The following is an 18,365-nucleotide window of genomic DNA, read 5'->3' on the forward strand; positions in this document are numbered from 1 at the left end:
CAGAACCAAAAGATTTAAACTACATGGATATGAATTTGATGTGCTGAAATTCAGGAAAATTCCCACTCAGAGATGCAAATATAAACGGGCAACATGTTTTGAAAGCAAATGTTACTGAATACAAAGTTTCACTACTTTACAAATGTATCAAAATAAGAGTTATTACTAGACTTTCTGATGAGATATTTCAGAAGAGAAAGTTAAGAAATCATCATTCAGTTACATTCAGCTAGCCATAAATCTATACCTATGACAAGAAAGTAACAAATTTAGAGAATGGGACTTATTTGTATTACTGTTTTGAGTACTAGGAGCCACACAGATCATAAAAGGCTGTAAGTACATCTCTAACAATTCTTATATATTCAGCTGAAGCCATCAATATTGTTCATCAGAAGAGCTAGACAATGCAGCACCATTTTATTAAAATTCTCATTCACTCTGCAGACTTTTTAAGGAACAGAGATAAGGACGAGTCACACAGCTAAGACACAGTTCCTGTTTCCCAAATTTAGCATCCCTGAATTATGTGGAGGCAGGCTTTGCTTAAAAGATAAAAGGAAGCTGTGGTCAATATCCCCATTCTGAGCAGCCACTTTATAATTACAGCATGATGACTGAAGGAAATGTATAAGAGACTGAAAAGAACTGAAAAGGATACCTGAAATACAGAGAAAGAAAGAAATCAAGGAGCAAATGAATAAACATCTAAAAACTGCTTCAGGTAATTTTGCTTTTTGTCATCTGCAGAGCTTCAAATGTGTTCTTGTCTACCAGTTTCAAAATAAATACCTTTTAGCTGTCTCAGAGTACACAAAATAACATGAATACCAATCACAATGGCATTTATTGCTATAAATACAAGACACTGCAGTACTCACCGGTCGTTCACTATGATGTCACCACAGGACTGACAGTAAAAGATGTAATTCTTGTTGGGTTTCAGGCTTTCCCTCAAAGTAAAAACCACATCTATAGATGGAAGGAAATATATTAATCTTCAAAATAATGTAAAATTTTCAGTCACTTGTACAAAAAACTCTTGCCAAATACCTCAAACCAAAAAGGAAAAATCTAACAGACAAAGAAAAAGGCTGACATTTTAAACACAACCTTAATTTTTTTAAAAGCAAGTATTTAGATTTAGGAAAAATTTGTCATCTCCACCTCATGCCCCATATTACTAAGTAGGAACTGTATATGTGAATAATTATTTTCAAGGTGCAAATCCTCTTTAGAAGGGAAGCTGATATATTGATATAATTGAAAGGATTATAAAAATCAAATTCAATGCCACTCTTTTGTAATGATATTTCTGACAATCACTGTATCTGCAATATGAGGGGACACACTGATATGTTACACAAATAGTCAGGATGGGGAGCAGGGTCAGGCACTAGTTTTACATTTTCAGGCAGGTAAGAAACCAACCACTGTGGAACCACTCCAGGAAAAGATAGTGAGCAACGGCCTCTGCAGGCCAGGAAAGCAAAAAGAGTCTCATAAAAGGCAGCCCAAACAACTTCTCCAAAGTAAAAAAAAGAAGTTATAAAAGTCTCCCTAAATTATCTGGCAACATTAAGTGGAAGGAAAGTAAAACTTTAAGCCTAGTTCTAGGTATGAATATGCTTTGCATCACCCACTTTCTCAAAATTAAAAATCAAAGTTTACTCTCAGCACTGACATTCAGTATTTGAAATTTAGGATACAATCAAAGAGAAAAGTACTTTAAAACATTCCAGAATTTCAACTATTTTGCATAATAATATAAAACATCAAAGGGTAACTAAGACTATCCAATATACATGTTGATTACCACCTTGTTCACATATTTATTTTTCACTAGCATGACTTTCCAAGGTTGATTTTTAAAAGTGCATTGTTGGTCTTTTGAAACATGTCTTGTTAATAGGACACATTAAGTAATTTTAGTATAACTGAGTTGTCAAAGCACAGGCATAATTACAGATTAAAGTACAGATGCCATCTCAGCATACCAACAGAGTATTCCAATGTGCTTCTGGTGTTGCATTACTGTATATTATGTATTTTATCATCCTTTTCTACTTTAAAAGCTCAGAATGGCAATTGTGTGATATTTAATATATCTTTCTGTGTCACATCGTATGAAATGAATCTAAACATATTGAGCTTGATGCCAGGATGAAAGAAAGCAACAGCTGTACTCTTATGCCTTCTATTTATTGCAAACACATCCTAGACCTGAATTAGCATCATGGAAGTAAAGAAGGTAACTTTGCAGATATTACCTGTGACATTAACCTCTGAAACCCCAGCTATGAGAATAATGGGTCCCAACACAAACCCTTTCTGATTAAGTGGTTAAGGCTGGATAAGCATAGCGGTTGCCTGGATGAATCAGATTACTCCATTACCAATAGGATGGGGAGGAATGGGTACAAATTTAAAGAAAGAGAGTTTAGGTTAGATATTAGGAAGAAATTCTTTACAGTGAGAGTGGTTAGACACTGGCACATGCTGCCCAGGGAGGCTGAGGATGCCCCAACCCTGGCAGTGTCCAAAGCCTGCTTGGGGAAGTCCTTGAGCAGCCTGGTCTAGCGGGATGTATCCCTGCCAATGGCAGCGGGAGCTTGCGACTAGATGATTTTTAAAGGCCGTTCCAACCCCTTAGCATTTTATCATTCTACGATTTTCACCTACCAAATGCGGAACAGGAGAGAAAGAAAATCACTTTGAAGTACTATGGGGAAGCACAGGAGGGGAGAACTGTGAGCAGATCCCAAACACACCGCGTTTCCCTTTCATTACGTCATTTTTACACTTTCAATTTCTAAAACTGACAATTCCAGAAGGTGTTTGCCCTACAGAATCCACACTTCACAGCCTCTCTCAGTTAAACCTCCCATGTCCCAGATCTCCCTCCCCCGTTTCGCAGCCCCTGCCCCTGCCGGCCCTCACCGGCGGTGGGGGGCGGGCGGCGCAGGCGCACGCGCAGGTGCAGCCCGTCCCCGCGCAGGCGCCGGAGCCCGCGGCACGAGGACGGCGCCAGGCTGACCCCTGCCGGCAGCGCCGCCGCATCGCAGCTCCCGCCGCTCCTCACTTCCAGGGAATCCGCGCACACCGACACCTCCACCGGCGCGCTGGGGAGCTCCGCCGCCGCGCTGCGGAGGAAAAGCAACGGGTATGCCTCAGGAAGGAGCTGTCGGGGTGCGCTGCTGCTTTACACAGGCCGGCCCGCAGCTCCCCCGCAGCCCCAGTCGCGCCCCGAGATCCACGCGGTGAACGAGGAGCAGCCGAGAGAAACAATGCACCGTTCTCAGGAAAAATTTATTTGCACAGTAGTGCCGAGCCGAACAAGCAGGGGGAGGAGCCCGCAGGCAACCCGGTCCCCGCGCTGAAGGCTAAGGACGCCGAAAGCCAGACCCGCCGCGTCCCCCGGCTGCCCCGCCCGGCCCGAGTGGCGGCGGGCGGCAGCGCCCCGCACTACCGGACAACCAGCAGCGCGCTCTGCGTCGCCCGCCTGATCTCCATGAGGAACGCTGCCGCCATGCCGGCACCGCGCAGGAAGCAGCCGCCCTCCCGCCGGCGCAGGCGCGGCGCCGCCGCCCGCCCGTCACAGCGCCGCCTGCGTGGGATCAGAGAGTCGCCCCTAAACCACATCACCCAGCGCTGCATTCGGGCGCCTCCTCAACACTTCCAGGGATGGCGACTCCACCACCGCCCTGGCAAATCCTCTCCAGCCCTTGACCGCCCTAGCGGTGGAAAAGATTTTTATAAGGTCTAATCTGAATGTCTCCTGTATCACTTTAAGGGCATTCCCGCTAGTCCTGTCACAGTAGGCAAGGCAGAAGAGACCAGCCCCCAAAAACTCCTTTCAGGCAGCTGTAGAGAGCAGTGAGGTCCCCCCGACCCTCCTCGAGACTAAACAACCCCAGCTCCTCAGCCGCTCCTGAGGCTGAGGCTAAGACAAGTTTTCTAGAGCACCGTTTCCCTTCTCTGGACGCTCCAGCACATTAATATTCTTTTTAAACTGAGGGGCCCAGAAACTGATCACAGCACTGGAGGTGAGGCCTCCATTGCAAAGCAGAGGGACCACCACTGCCCTGGTCGTGCTGGCCACACTGTTCCTGATACAGGCCAAGGTGCCACTGGCGTTCTTTGCCACCTGGGCACTGCTCGCTCCTACGCTCCTCGCCAGCCCCCCTCGATCCTTCTCCGCCGAAGAGCTCCCAGGTCACTCCTCCCCAAGGCCGTAGCACTGCATGGCGTGGCTGCGATCCAAGCGCAGGATCCAGCAGCTCGGCACCGACGGTGCCCTGGGAGGCAGTGGCGGGAGGGTGTCCCGGGGTCTGCTGCGCCCCCGGCTTGGCCGCTGCTGGCCGTACAGTCAGGCCTGGGGGCACAGGGACGAGTCCCTTCGAGTCCCGAGCCCCAAGGTCCAGGTCTGCGCAACCGGCTGGTCTCACGGGGTTTTCTTATGCCCAGTCTCTGCTGTGTCAACATCGGGCTGTCATCTCCTGCTTTCCTGCCACACCACCGCCGGGAGGAGCCTGGGTCTGTTCTATCGGGCACCTCCCCACAGGAGCTGTGGGCTGTGCCTGGGGGTGCGTGCTCCGGATTCGTGGCCAAACAGGGTTTATCGTAAACTGTTTTAGCTGTTGCTGAATGGTGTTTGCACACTGTTAAGGCCTCCTCAGGGTCTCGCTCTGCACCACCCAGCAAATAGGCTGGAGGTGGGGAAGAGCCTGGGGCAGGGGAAGAGGTTGTACAGCTGACTTGAATCGACCAAAGTGATGTTCCATGGCACATAACATCAGGCGTGACAGTAAAAACTCAGGGCATAGTCCTTCCAAAATGACCATTGCTCAGATACTGACTGAACATCAGCAGTCTTGTTGTCGGAGGTGGTGAGTGATTGTCTGTATGTTATTTCCCTCATCCACTAAAACATTATGATCTTAACCCACAGTTTTTCATGTTTTTGCTTTTCTGGTTCTACCCCTGAGCTAGCAGCCGGCTGGGGTCACTCCATCATGACTGCAAAGTTCAGTCTGTGCAGAGGCCTCTGCTGAGACTGCTGGCAGGCTCCCCAGTACTAGGGACTGTGTCCTGTGGCACTACTACTCACCCCTTGCCTTGTGAAGAGAAAACCCTTTCCACCCTTTCTTGCAGCTTTACAAGTCTTTCTGAATTCCTCCCGATCCATGTGCACCCAGCTCTTGAATGCTGTCACATTGTACTCATAGCAAACTCAGGCAGCTGCTGCTCAAGGGTGAGGTTTTCTACTGCCTCTCATGAGATCTTTTATCAAGAGACTGTAAGTCCACCCTGACACGCCTGTGTGACTTTCCCTTACCCTATGAACACTGCCACCACTGCACACTTCATCCAGGATGCCACCCTCACAGTATGTAAGTTGATGCTCAGTATTCAAGGACACCATAGAAAGAAATTTTCACTTGAAAAAAAGGAGTCTTTCTGCAATGTTAGAAGTGTTTACTTTTTAAGAAGTCACAAGACCCTCTGTGGTTGCAGAGAGTTATTTGAAAACATGATCTGTAAAGCTTCAAACAAATAGGCAAATTTGCACAGGTTACTTTTATAGCAATGTATGATCAAATACAGGATTATAGTGAAATAATTCATAGTCCTTGGAGTTATCAAAACCAAGTAGGAGAGTCCCAAAGAAGAAAATGGAGTAGGGTTAGATTTTGTGGGGAAAAAATACAGCAGGCAATAGACAGTTTCAACTGAGTTATTTTGTTGTTTTTTACAAAGCATGAATTTATTGAAGTGTTCTAAGATGGGACTGTACTGCTGTTCTGAGTGTGGTGGTGTGGGGTTCTGTTGTTGTTGTTTGTTTCCTTTTTTTTTTTTTAAGGAAGAAAAATAATTAGTCCAAGTGGTGGGTTTCATTTCAAATTACTTCACAAACAAATTTATATTGTGAACTAAATTGTTGTGGACAAGTAGGTCATATGTCAAACATAAACCCCATGTAATTATAGGAGAATTGACTCCTAGTATTAGTAAAAGGGCCTTTGATGTTACAAAGGCTTAGCAAATCTACAAAGTTATGAATAATCTTAAGTGTTCACAGGGTGTGAGCCTCACTTATTCAAAATTGTCTATTAGAGGTTTCTCACCATTTCTGCTGTGAAATAATTACAGAGAAAGGAAGGTAGATTTCTACAGAGCTGGACCCAGCCCAGTATTTTGACTCCAACATCAGTAAAATAAGGAAGAGCTCCGTAATGTGGTTGTTTCCAGATACTTCCCCTGTGAGTACATCCCTACCCAATTCCTTCAGTGTCCACTTATAGATGTGTTTGTCATCAATATGAATAATGTATCCTTCAACCTACAGATAGTGTCCAAGTCCCCAGCCCCTGGTGCCAATATGGTTTAGAAGTTTTCTGCTTTGTAGAAAATAATTCTCTGTGCCTCCTCATTCTCATACTGTGGGGTTTAGTTAACAACAACTTTGTTGCCTTTTGTGATTTTGTAGAATTTGATCAATACTCTACTTTGCCTTCTGTCTCTGCATTGAACAGTCACAGTCATTATTGCTGTTGCTGTAATATAGCAGTGACATCTCTCCACAGTGCTTTTCCCAACTTCTCTACATCTCTCTTGAGCTGTGAAGACAAGAATTGATGCCATAATCAATCTGAGGCTGCACCAGCCTTTTACACAGCAGCCAAACAACTACCTCTGTCTTGTTCTCAATATTCTTCCCAACGACATACAATGTTTTTTTGATTGCCACTGCACATAAAGTCGATGAGGCAATTTGAAAGAAAGTGTTTTGGAGCTCTGAGCTGTAAATGCCACAACTAAATTCAGCACAAGGGAAGCTTAGAAATCCAGCTGCTCTGCAATGCAGTAGCATGTGAAAGCACATGGTCAGTTATGGGCAGTCACTTCCCCTCTGTGTTCACCACTGTTAAATAGCTCCAAAAGCACGACCAACCTAGTTAACAATTACTTCTCAAAGGCATTTATAAGTATCCTCAAAGAAAAAAAATTAAGTGTACTATTTTAATAAAAATACATGACACGTAGAGTCATACTTGATACCTCAGAAAACCAGTGGAAATTGTCAGCTTTCCAAAAAGTTACTATTTTTCATTTACTGATTCCTGGTATAGTTTAATGAGAAACGGAATTGCATTTACTCCTTATTATTATCCCAAGTCTGGAGAATAAAGTTAGACTTCATTAAATATTGGCTGGCAACGTAAGTCACCGAGTAGACGATTTATAAATATTATGAGATTTTCCCTGGCAATATTTTAGAAATACTTGTCTTCAGACAAAGCCTAAAATATTAATCATGTAAGCTGAACACACCTTTTATTTTTTTATTTTGCAGTTACTCAAGTAATTTATAACCATAAGCTCTGTTTGCTATTATGAAGCTTGCTTAAATTTGAGAACTGTAATGATGACTTAAAACGAACAGATTACAGTCTAAGAGTTGTACCCTTTGTACTGTGGAACTGGCCAGTTGAAAAATCACTCTTGCAATGCAGTAAAAAAATGTCCTTTGAATACCATCCTTGTGGGCACCCATACACTTTCATGTGTAGTAAGGATTCAAGCATACTAACCACAAGAAATTTTAGAAAATTCCCATTACAGCTACTGCTAACATAAAGGTAATATCACATCATGGCATCACAGACCAGTTTGGGTTGGAAAGGACCAGGTCGGGATTGGCCTCTTCTGCCAGGCAACCAGAGAGAGGACCAGAGGACATAGTCATAAGCTGTGCCAGGGGAGGTTCAGGTTGGACTTCCAGAGGCAATTCTTTACAGAAAGGGTGGTTAGACATTGGAACAGGTGTCACACTCCAATGGAGATGTTTAAAGAAAGACTGGACATGGCACTCAGTTCATGGTGTGGTTAACACGGTAGTGTTTGATCGTAGGTTGGACTCGATGATCTTAGAGATCTTATCAACCTAATTGATGCTGTGATCTTACAGATCATCTCCTTCCAACCCCTGCTGCCGTGAGCGGGGACACCTTCTACTACAGCAGATTGCTCGGAGCCCCATCCAATCTGGCCTCGAACACTTCCAGGGATGGGGCATTCACAGCTTCACTGGGCAACCTGTTGCACTATAATTTTCTAAAGAAGCCCCCACTTTCCATGTTTACCTGCGCTGTATTTGGTAAGCTCCGTAAATACCAGGCGAGATAAACAAACACGCACTCCCGCGGAGCCCGCGCCCCTGAGCACGCGTCCCGCCAGGGGGCGCAGCGCGGCTGAGCGCAGCGGGCGGGGCGGGGCGGGCGCGGTGCACGCCGGGAGCTGTCAGGGCGGCGCGGGGGTGCCGGTGGCGGTCGGGCTCTTCCGGCTCGGGTCGCTCAGGTAACGCCGCTCCCTCTGCTCCTTCCCCGGGATCTTGGCACGGGCACGCAGCGCGGCCCGGCGGCGGCTGCTGCTGCTCCCGCTCCCCTCCCTCCACCCCCGTCGCCGTTCCGGTGTTGGGGAGGGTCCGCCCCTGGAGCCGAGCCGAGCCGAGCCGAGCCGGCCCTCTGCTCTGCTCTGCCCTGCTGGGCTCTCCCCTCCCCTCCCCTCCGGCACTGTCGTGGCGGAGGACGGCCGGGCCATACTGGGCTGTGTGCGAGGGGCAGGTGCTGAGGAGCCCGGGGAGAGCGGTTATAGCCTGTTAATTACGCTGCATCCATTGACCTGTGGCACCTGTCCACGCTCCCCACCGTGCTCTGTCCCCCCGCAGCGCGGAGCGCGCCCGGGTGAGTTTCGGGCTGCGGAGCCTCTCCCCTCGCCCGCACCGGCGGCGGCCGGCGGGGCCTGGCTTCGCCCTTCGTGGTGGAGCTTCCCCAGGGAGCTCTTCCCGCCTGCTTGGGAAGGAGCTTGGCGTTGGGCTGCTAGGGTCGTCCTGCTTTGACCTTGGGCGTCCAGGGGACTGCGGGCCTCTTTTAGGTGAGATTCCCGGTTGCTGGAGTTACTGCGTGTGTCGTATTTGGAAGGATACATGGGACATACGGATGTCACTGAGTTGTGTGATGCAGGGTTAAATTTCATCTGTTGATGCAGAGATGGCCTTAAATCTTGTGATGCCCGTTCGAAAAGCATAAATATATGACAGCTTCTGGTGTTAAACGTTTTTCAGAAATAATATTTTCATACCTGTGACGATAACAGAGAAGCTTGAACAATTTATCTCTTTAAGTGACCTAAAATATGTAAGATATGAGGTGCAGATTTTAAAGAGCTTCTTCTGGGTGACTCAACCGTTGTTTTTGTTGCTGATTGCAGGAACCCTTTCACTCCTAGATCTTCTTTCAGTATGCAGTAATAGTGAAAGTGTTATGGTTCTCAGGTTAACTGCAGAGTGTTACTGATACCTAAATTCGGGCTGTAGGAGTGTGAAGAGTTGGGAAGACTGTATCTAAGGGGTAACAACAGGCTAGATACTTGTGGATAATAAGGGGCCACATTATAAGGTTGAAGATCCTAGTCTCTTCATTTTGCTGCCAAGGCTTGGCCTGTGTTAAATACTTAAGCAGGCCTGGCTATCAAATTTACTTTCTTTGTTTGTAGGGGTTTATTTTGTTTTGTTTTGGGGTGGTTTTTTTTTCGGTTTTTTGGTTGGTTGGTTTTAGGTTTTTTTGGTTTTTTTCATGTTGGTACCTTTTCAAAAACAGAGTGGAATACTGTAGACCTTTTGGTAATAGTGTGATGCCTAAATATTGTGATTATCCAAAATGTACAGTAATTTTCAAAATGGTATGTATGAATGTTACAAGGGGGGATGTCAGTTTGGAAACAGGCAGAATATTTACAGCATAATTTGTGGTTTTGTTTTCATTGACATGAGAATTGGCACTTTTGGAAACTAAGCAGCCTGTAAGTGATGTGGGGAGAGGCTGCATTTCTAGCTCACTTCCCAACTTGTTGGTAGCACCTGTGATGGTAGATATTTAAACAGCATTTTGCACAGAAAAGGTATCTTATATCTTCCATTACTGGAGTGGCTGTGCTTTTGCATGGATGGTTCTGTTCACAACATAGGCAGTGCTTTTCCTGTGTAAAATTATTGGCATGCCATGCAGACCATTAGAAATGCTCATTGCAGGCACAGCAAGCTGTGTGGGTAAGGTGGTGCTGTGGTTCAAGCCCAGCCAGCAGCCAAGCCCCATTCCCCTACCTGTGGTACAAGGGAGAGAATGAGAATGATAATAGGAAGAAAACTCATGGGTTGAGATAAGGACAGTTTAATAGGGAGAGCAGCACACATGCAAGGAAACCACAGCAAAGAATTAATTCACCCCTTCCCATGGCAGGCAGGTGTTCAGCCATCTCCAGGAGAGCAGGGCCCCATCATACCTAGTGGTAGCTTGGAAGAAAACACCATCGTTACAAATGACCTACCCCTTCCACTTTCTTTGTATGCTAAGCATGATGTCATGTTGTCTGGAATATCCCTTTGGGCAGTTTGTGTCCCCTGTCCCAGCTCTGTCTCCTCCAAACATCCCATGCACCTCCAGCCTGCTCACTGGCATGGCAAAAGTACGAAAGTACAAAAAGTAGAAAACGCCTTGGCTCTGTGTAACCCTGTCCAGCAATAACAAAAATATCTCTATATTATCAACCATGTTTAGCACAAATCCAAACCAGCCCCCTACCAGCCACTGTGAAAAAAATGAACTGTACTCTGCTGGTGTAAGTGGGCTCAGCCTGTAATCTCCTGCCATTGTTTTCTGTTTGAATACAGGGAGGACACTTCTCTGTGTTCACCACCAAGAGAACCCTCAGTTCTCTTGGCCACCGTTCCTGCTGTCCACCTTTAATGTCTTCTTAGCCAGGAATGACTGCTTGCTCTGGGTTGGCTGGCTGAAAATGCTTATTGATATTCTTTTCTCTTTTCTTCCTTTTCTTTTCTTATTTTTTGTCTTTGGTGGAGCTCTATTATGTTAAATCTGCAGTGTGTAGAAGAGAACCAAGAAGAGATATGAAGTATGTTGTTAAAAACCTCTGTTTTGAGAAGGGTTGAAAAAGTAGGAGATAGAGGCTGCACTAAATGATGCCTGCTAAAGCATGAAATAGGAAAATGGAAGTAATTTTTCTGTATGCACGTAAATTGTCTTCCAGATTAATGACCATGTTGCTCTGACTTGTAGCTGAAAAGAAGCTGAATGATAAATAGAAACAGTAAGTGATGTGTTTCCCTCTGAGAGGCCGGGGAGAAGAAACACTGCAGGATCAACCATTTTCTCCCAATAACTGAAACTAGAAATGAAAAGAAAACACCAAGGAGAATCAGTAAATAGTTTTACTAGTCAACACATTCCTATTTTTATCAGAAACTTGTAGTTCAGTATAAGCATTAAAAAATAATTAGAAGTCAGGGAACAGTGCCTAACTGGGTTTTTCATTTGCAGAAATTGTAGCAAATTTAGCCTTTTATTTATGTCTTTTGTGGCTTACTTCTGAGGATAGGGAGAGTGAACAAGTTTTGGTCCAGGCACCATTTTCAGAATAGTCAGGAAAGGATTCTACTTTAAAAATTCCTTTGAAATCTACCTCTGGAACTGGGAAACCAGATGCATTGTAAAATGTAACCACAGTCTAGATAATGCAGAGATATATGCACAACATATGACACTATTTCAGAATTAAAATCAGAATAAAATTATAGAAATTAGCTGAAATTTGAAATTAATTAATTGCTAATACCTTAGACCTCAGGGCATAATAAAAAAGGAAGATGGACCAAGTCTTGCCCTAATGCACTGTATTAGGTTATCCAAGTAAGGTAAGGATAAGGATATGAGAGCTCCTGACTTGTGCCTTTGTGAAAAGACCTATCGGGATCGTTAGGAGACAGAATGTTAAACCCACCTGAAGCTACATATTAGAACAATGGGTATGGATTAATGAAAGGCTATTGTGAGCAAAGAATAAATGAATAAATTACCTGGCTACCACTTTTTTGTTGCTAATTTGGTAGACTCTGTGTTAAACTGTGTATCAGAATATTTTGAGAAGTCTCACTGTGAAAACACAGCATTACCCTGGAAGCAAATCTTCTCTCTCAGTACAGAGTACTGCAAGTGTAATGTAAGACAGTAAACCTCATCTAAGTCTTTTTTTTTTGTGTATTAAGCTGAAAAGTATCCTGAAGTTGGCAAACTCTCCTTTAAAACAAAGTGTAAAAAAAAGTAGTAAAAAATATAAGTGTAAATGAAGTGATTCTGGTTTGAATTTATTTCATTGTTATGTTTGCTATGGATTTTTTGCTGTTGTTTATTTAAATGTTTTACATATTAATTTGTCTTACTAATTTGACAAGAGTAAAAAATATGCAAGAAAGAAAAAGAATACCTCAAGATAAGTCTCCTCCCAATAAATGCTTGGGAAAGAAAAGCTGGCTAGGTAAAAAGGAATTCTTTTCAGAGGGAATATAGGGACTATTTGAAGACACGAGGCTGAAACACACAAAAGCGAAAATAAATTGCCATTTATTTGAGGAAGGGTGTCATGTTCCTGTGCTCAAGCAGCTGGAGAGAAGATAACTATTTGACGTGGTGTACTTATCAAGCACTGCTTGCCACGGAGGGCAGTGTTCCCAGGCCAGGGGGTGTGTGTGAGAGCTGGGCAGTGCTGTGCCACGGAGGGCAGTGTTCCCTGGCCAGGGGTGTGTGTGAGAGCTGGGCAGTGCTGTGCCACGGAGGGCAGTGTTCCCTGGCCAGGGGTGTGTGTGAGAGCTGGGCAGTGCTGTGCCACGGAGGGCAGTGTTCCCTGGGCAGGGGGTGTGTGTGAGAGCTGGGCAGTGCTGTGCCAGGGAGGGCAGTGTTCCCTGGGCAGGGGTGTGTGTGTGTGAGAGCTGGGCAGTGCTGTGCCACGGAGGGCAGTGTTCCCTGTCCAATGTGTGTGTGTGAGAGCTGGGCAGTGCTGTGCCACGGAGGGCAGTGTTCCCTGGCCAGGGGGTGTGTGTGAGAGCTGGGCAGTGCTGTGCCACGGAGGGCAGTGTTCCCTGGCCAATGTGTGTGTGTGAGAGCTGGGCAGTGCTGTGCCAGGGAGGGCAGTGTTCCCTGGGCAGGGGATGTGTGTGAGAGCTGGGCAGTGCTGTGCCACGGAGGGCAGTGTTCCCTGGCCAGTGTGTGTGTGAGCTGGGCAGTGCTGTGCCAGGGAGGGCAGTGTTCCCTGGGCAGGGGGTGTGTGTGAGAGCTGGGCAGTGCTGTGCCACGGAGGGCAGTGTTCCCTGGGCAGGGGGTGTGTGTGAGAGCTGGGCAGTGCTGTGCCACGGAGGGCAGTGTTCCCTGGGCAGGGGGTGTGTGTGAGAGCTGGGCAGTGCTGTGCCACGGAGGGCAGTGTTCCCTGGCCAGGGGTGTGTGTGAGAGCTGGGCAGTGCTGTGCCAGGGAGGGCAGTGTTCCCTGGGCAGGGGGTGTGTGTGAGAGCTGGGCAGTGCTGTGCCACGGAGGGCAGTGTTCCCTGGGCAGTGTGTGTGTGTGAGAGCTGGGCAGTGCTGTGCCACGGAGGGCAGTGTTCCCTGGCCAGGGGATGTGTGTGAGAGCTGGGCAGTCCTGCTGGGGGACTGCGAGGGCACAAAGCTCCCGGTGCTCACAGGCGGTGCGGGAGCCGCGGCGAGGGCGCGGCTGTGCTCGCACCAGGACACTCGTTCTCCTTGTGACAGTGCTTTTCCAACCCACTGAACTTGTGGTTACCATGGATGTGCCTACGGCAGGTAAATTCCTTCCATATCCTGTTCCGAGTAATCCCAACAACCTCATTGCTAATATTCAATCTCAGGAGCTCTTTATGAAGGTGAGAACTGACACTGTGGGATGGTGTTGCAGGTTTGCTGTGGATAGCTGGAAAAGGCCCTACCAGCTCAGGGAGCAAGCCAATCTTTTTTTGGAGCATGGCAACAGTTTCTTTTGGTCCAGGGAGCAGTAGTTGATACACTCTATACAATGTTACACATTACTTTAGAGTAAGGATTTTATGTTTCTGTTTAGCTCAGTAATGTGAACGTGACTGGTGACTCCAGATTTTATTTCATGTTCTAGTGGAAGGTGTCCCTGCCCATGGTGGAGGAATTGGAGCTAGATGTGCTTTATGGTCCCTTCTAATTCAAAACAGTCAATGATTTAGAAAAACTTCCTATATATTTGTTATTGTTCAAGTGTCAGCTGTGAGAATGAAATAATTATTTTTAAAATGTCTTTAATCAAATTGCTTACACTTCTCTGATGGTTGCACTCTGATGGTTGCAACACTCTGAACACTTGTCAGATTGAGTGAACGGTAAATTTTAGGGGTTTTGGGGGTTTTTTTGTTTTGTTTTTTTTTTTTTTTTCTTCAAATGTGTAATTTAATATGAGAGAAATAGTGACCAGTTCTAGATTTAGACTGAAATATTGGTTGTTCAAATACAGTGGTCAATAAAGGGAAGAAGGGGACAGAAAAAGTACTTGAAAGTAAGTGTTGAAGAATAACCACAATTTCAAGGAGGCATTTTCCCATTTTTCTCTATGTTGTGTAGTTCTGACTTAAATTGCCATCTGTTTTTTAGTAAGACATGTTAGATGTTTAGCATAATTTAGAATAAGAAGCAAGGCTATCTGGGGCTTTGTTGATTTTTGGATGTAAAATGATCACTGATTAAGCTATAACTTTTTGCATAGATAATTCAGCAATCATTTGTTGTAAGACAGGAAAATGGGGAAATGTTATTCTAGTAAGAAGAAAATATTTTAGTTAATGGTTGACCTGAGCTGTAAGAAAGAGGCAAATCAGCATCTTTCATTTACTGAGTGACATAAGTTCAGATCTGTGAAATCTGAATATGTGATTTGATCTCATGAAGAATGATACTTTAAAAGCAGAGACTCTAGTGTAAAATTCTGGCATTCATGAGGTGCAAAAGTACTTAACTTTAGAAAAGATGATGTATGTTTTACTTTGCCAGAAACATTAAGGTAGCCCTGAGCAGTATGCAGGCAATGGTGCTCAAGGGCTGAAAGAAAAGAAACCAGAAGTGTTCTGTTGGTGGGTCTGGAGTCAAATTAAAATTTTATTCCAGTATATCAAACTGTTCCTTAGTTCACCTGTTATATATTGAGAAGCTATAATAAAATAAAATTGAGTAGAGGGGTTAAAATGTCACCCTAAACTCAGTTTCTAAGAGGCAATTGGAAGAGATATATATTTGTCCGTGAGAGTTAGAAGTCTTTGGTCACTTGCTTCTCCCCTCTGATAAACAGACATAGATTTGATATTTTTTTTTAATTTCAGAAAAATTGTGCTCTAAAGCATATTCATTTAAGGTTTGTTTATAACTATAAATTTGTTTTATTAAGTAGTAACTAGAGCAGCCAAATCCTTAGAAGAGTTTGTTCCTCTTTATGAACTCCTATCTAGTGTAAGCCACCTTTGGAAGACCATATGACAGGAATAGCAGAAAGAACATCTTACATTACATACCTGAAGTACTTGCATCAGTCTGTGCTCAATGATAGGTTTATTCCAGTCTCTTTTCTGTGAAGAACATGGAAAAGAAGGAAAAATGTACTTATTTTCTTTTTACTGACAGTTTGATTTTTTTTTCTGTAATAATAAATAAACTTGTTTTGTAGCTTTATAAGTAAGGAGGGTACACATCCAGTTGGGTACCTAAGCCAACCTCTGTAGTACAAGCCTTAGATTTTCTCGCATTTAATTATTTTTTGATACAACTCCCAGGAAAACATCTTGTGTTGATTTAGAAGTTGCCAGTGTGTGTAATGCAGATTATTATATAGATTTGATTTAATTAAATTTTGTTGTGAAAAAAATTTGAACACCTAAAACAGAGCTGTTTTTTCACTGGAAGAATATAATGTGCTATGTCCACTTGTGAATATGACTAGGTAGAAAAGTGTACTGAGAAGTTATTAATCACAATATTAAATCTTACTAAGTGTAGACTGTTGAAGGATACTAATGACATAATGGCTAGTTAATAATACTGCTAGGTGGGGTTCTTTTGTTTTGTTTGTTTGTGTAGTATGGGAGAGATTCTTCATTTGTTATTCTACTGAATAGCAGTTGGCCAAAATAACAAGTTCAAATGGTTCTTACGGTTCAACAAGTTCAACAAAATAACAAGTTCAAAACGGTTCTTACTCTTCAGAAGACATCAGAGATTCCTGTTTGAAAAATTCTGAAGAAGAGGACTCTGTGGAAAGTCAATCTAGAAACAGATGATTAGCTGTAATTGGAAAATTTTTATCTGTGGTTATAGAAGAATGTATGTGTTTTCTGTATATGAATTTTATCTGAAGAGTCTGGTGTGGGATTTGCAAGACTTATTTTGCTATTCATGTTTGTTAAATGCTTCTGAGGGGAAGCAAAGCATAATAAATTACCAAATGACAAGGCTTCTGTTTTCTTTGTATTCAAATCTGTGTTTGTATTGAGTCTATTTAAATACAAATGTTTTTCTGCAATTGCTGGCTTAATATGTGGGCACCATACATGGCTTAAAAAGCAATACCACTACAGTGAAATCAGAATTTTTTGTCATCCGCTTTTTAATTGTCTACCAGTTCTTTTACTGTATGTCCCATAGCTGCCTTTGAAATGGTACACAATGTAAAAAATGCCTTGGAATATTGCATTGCAAAGCAGAAACCCTGAGGAATTCAAAGGAGCAAGCTTGTGAGCTCAGATTCTTACAGTACTTGGAAAAAATCTTGAGATTTTTTGAAGTGACTTGATGTATGCAGATTTGTACTCCACAATCAGCCACTGGACCTGTACCAGTATTTCAGTATTGCAGATTGGTATGAAACATACAAATAGAGCAATTATCTGATGCTTGAAAAATACAGGAGTGGAATAGGAGCAAATCAAACCTGAAGAGGAATTTTGGGGTAAAATAGATAAGGAAGAGCTTATGAATCAAGTCTTATAATCTTGTGATTGAATCAGAACAGAATCCAGATAAAAGCTGCATTTGTGGAATTGATTTGGTGATGCTGCTGTTCTCTCCACATTCCTTTGGCTTCAGTGAAAAACATTTAGAGCCCTTAAACAGGTGAATAGTTTGTGTTGAGGTGAGACAGGAGGCACTTAGGTACAACAGCTATGAAGAATGAGCACTTGCTGTGGAAACACAGCTGAAGCAGTATTGTTTTAACATGAGTTGGAGGAAAACCAATACCACCTCACTGGTGAAAGCTGCTCTGGGAATACACTATGCACAACCCTCAGCTAAAGAGCCACAGCCTCGGACTCCTATTCAGAGTCATGTGCCAAGACTCCACAGACATCCAGGTGTACCCAGAGTCGTGTGGTATCCATATTTTAATTCCTGCTAGAAGGTGAAGTAGAAGGTAGTAAGTGTCAGGACCTACTTCTGCAATCACTCATGATTTAAATATAATTATATAAAATTATTTGAAAGTGTATAGTACATCTTAGTTTCTTCCTCATTGGTAATAAACTTTCTGCTGGGACAGGAAGCATATTTACTTTTTGACATTCATTTAAAAAGTCATGGCCATCTAACAGGTCAGTGATTGCCTATGCCAGACTCATGAGAATGGCTAAACCTTCAATCTGAGAAGTTTGGCCCATCTCTTCTGGTATACAAAAAGGGAAAAACAAGCCCCAAAGGATGGTGCTCTTAATATCTTTGTTTAAAAAGAGAAACAAATAAAGAACATTGCAAGGAAAGTTGGCCCTCATGCCAAATGGTGGTTGTGTAATGACTAGATAAATGCTTTGTTCTGTAGGCTGTGTGATGATGTAGCAGAAAATGCTATTTTTCAATTTTTATCTATCAAATTTTATTATTTAACCCATTTTTTCAAAGTAGGAAACCATGGAAGAATAAGATTGTGATACTTAGAAGGAAATAGACACTACCAAGCTTTACATTGTATTGAAATACCAGCTGTAAAATCAAATGTTTTTAATTCTACATTTTTATTATAAATGAAGAGAACAGGAAAGTATTGATAAGAATACATTATGGAAACATGAAAAGATTAAAAACTACATTGTGGAATATCTTCAGACTAAACAAAAAGAAAACCATAGTAAACAAGTTTATTTTTATGGATGAGAATACATAACAATTGACATTCCTGTAATTTTAATGGTTGTAGAATAGAAAAAGTCCAAGGTTTATAAAAAATAATACATAACATTTACGTAGTATCCTCTCTGGGTGCCTCACTTATTATGGCTACTTATGATTTGTCTAAAACTGAAGTTCCTTTGTGGGAAAAAGTATGCAAGAAATTCTTTGCATAAATTCTTTTGGAAAAAAAACCAACATTTTTGAGACAAAAAAATGAGACCATAACTGTAGAGTACTAAGAAAACAGAGTGTGTTTTTTCTTTTCAATACAAA

At 43.4% G+C, this 18,365-nt stretch overlaps 2 protein-coding genes across 10 annotated transcripts in view; one reads left to right on the plus strand and one right to left on the minus strand.

The window, feature by feature from the left end:
- UBE3D (ubiquitin protein ligase E3D) overlaps nucleotides 1–3,672 on the minus strand; it is a 78,547-nt gene extending 74,875 nt beyond the window's left edge. For all 9 annotated transcript variants that reach the window (XM_077174867.1, XM_077174869.1, XM_054630038.2 and 6 more), the window contains exons 1-3: nucleotides 3,470–3,672; nucleotides 2,941–3,143; nucleotides 882–972 (exon numbers count right to left, since the gene is read on the minus strand). In XM_077174867.1, the coding sequence (XP_077030982.1) occupies nucleotides 882–972; nucleotides 2,941–3,143; nucleotides 3,470–3,657 (482 nt within the window). In that variant the 5' untranslated portion in view covers nucleotides 3,658–3,672. The remainder of the gene's footprint in view (nucleotides 1–881; nucleotides 973–2,940; nucleotides 3,144–3,469) is intronic.
- A 4,585-nt stretch (nucleotides 3,673–8,257) lies between these two features.
- Nucleotides 8,258–18,365, plus strand: part of DOP1A (DOP1 leucine zipper like protein A) — a 62,275-nt gene continuing 52,167 nt past the window's right edge. Inside the window, exon 1 of the mRNA XM_077174876.1 lies at nucleotides 8,258–8,361. The gene's annotated coding sequence lies outside the window, so the exon portion shown is untranslated. The remainder of the gene's footprint in view (nucleotides 8,362–18,365) is intronic.

Source organism: Agelaius phoeniceus, chromosome 3 (genome assembly GCF_051311805.1).
Source record: "Agelaius phoeniceus isolate bAgePho1 chromosome 3, bAgePho1.hap1, whole genome shotgun sequence".
NCBI classification, from domain to species: domain Eukaryota; kingdom Metazoa; phylum Chordata; class Aves; order Passeriformes; family Icteridae; genus Agelaius; species Agelaius phoeniceus.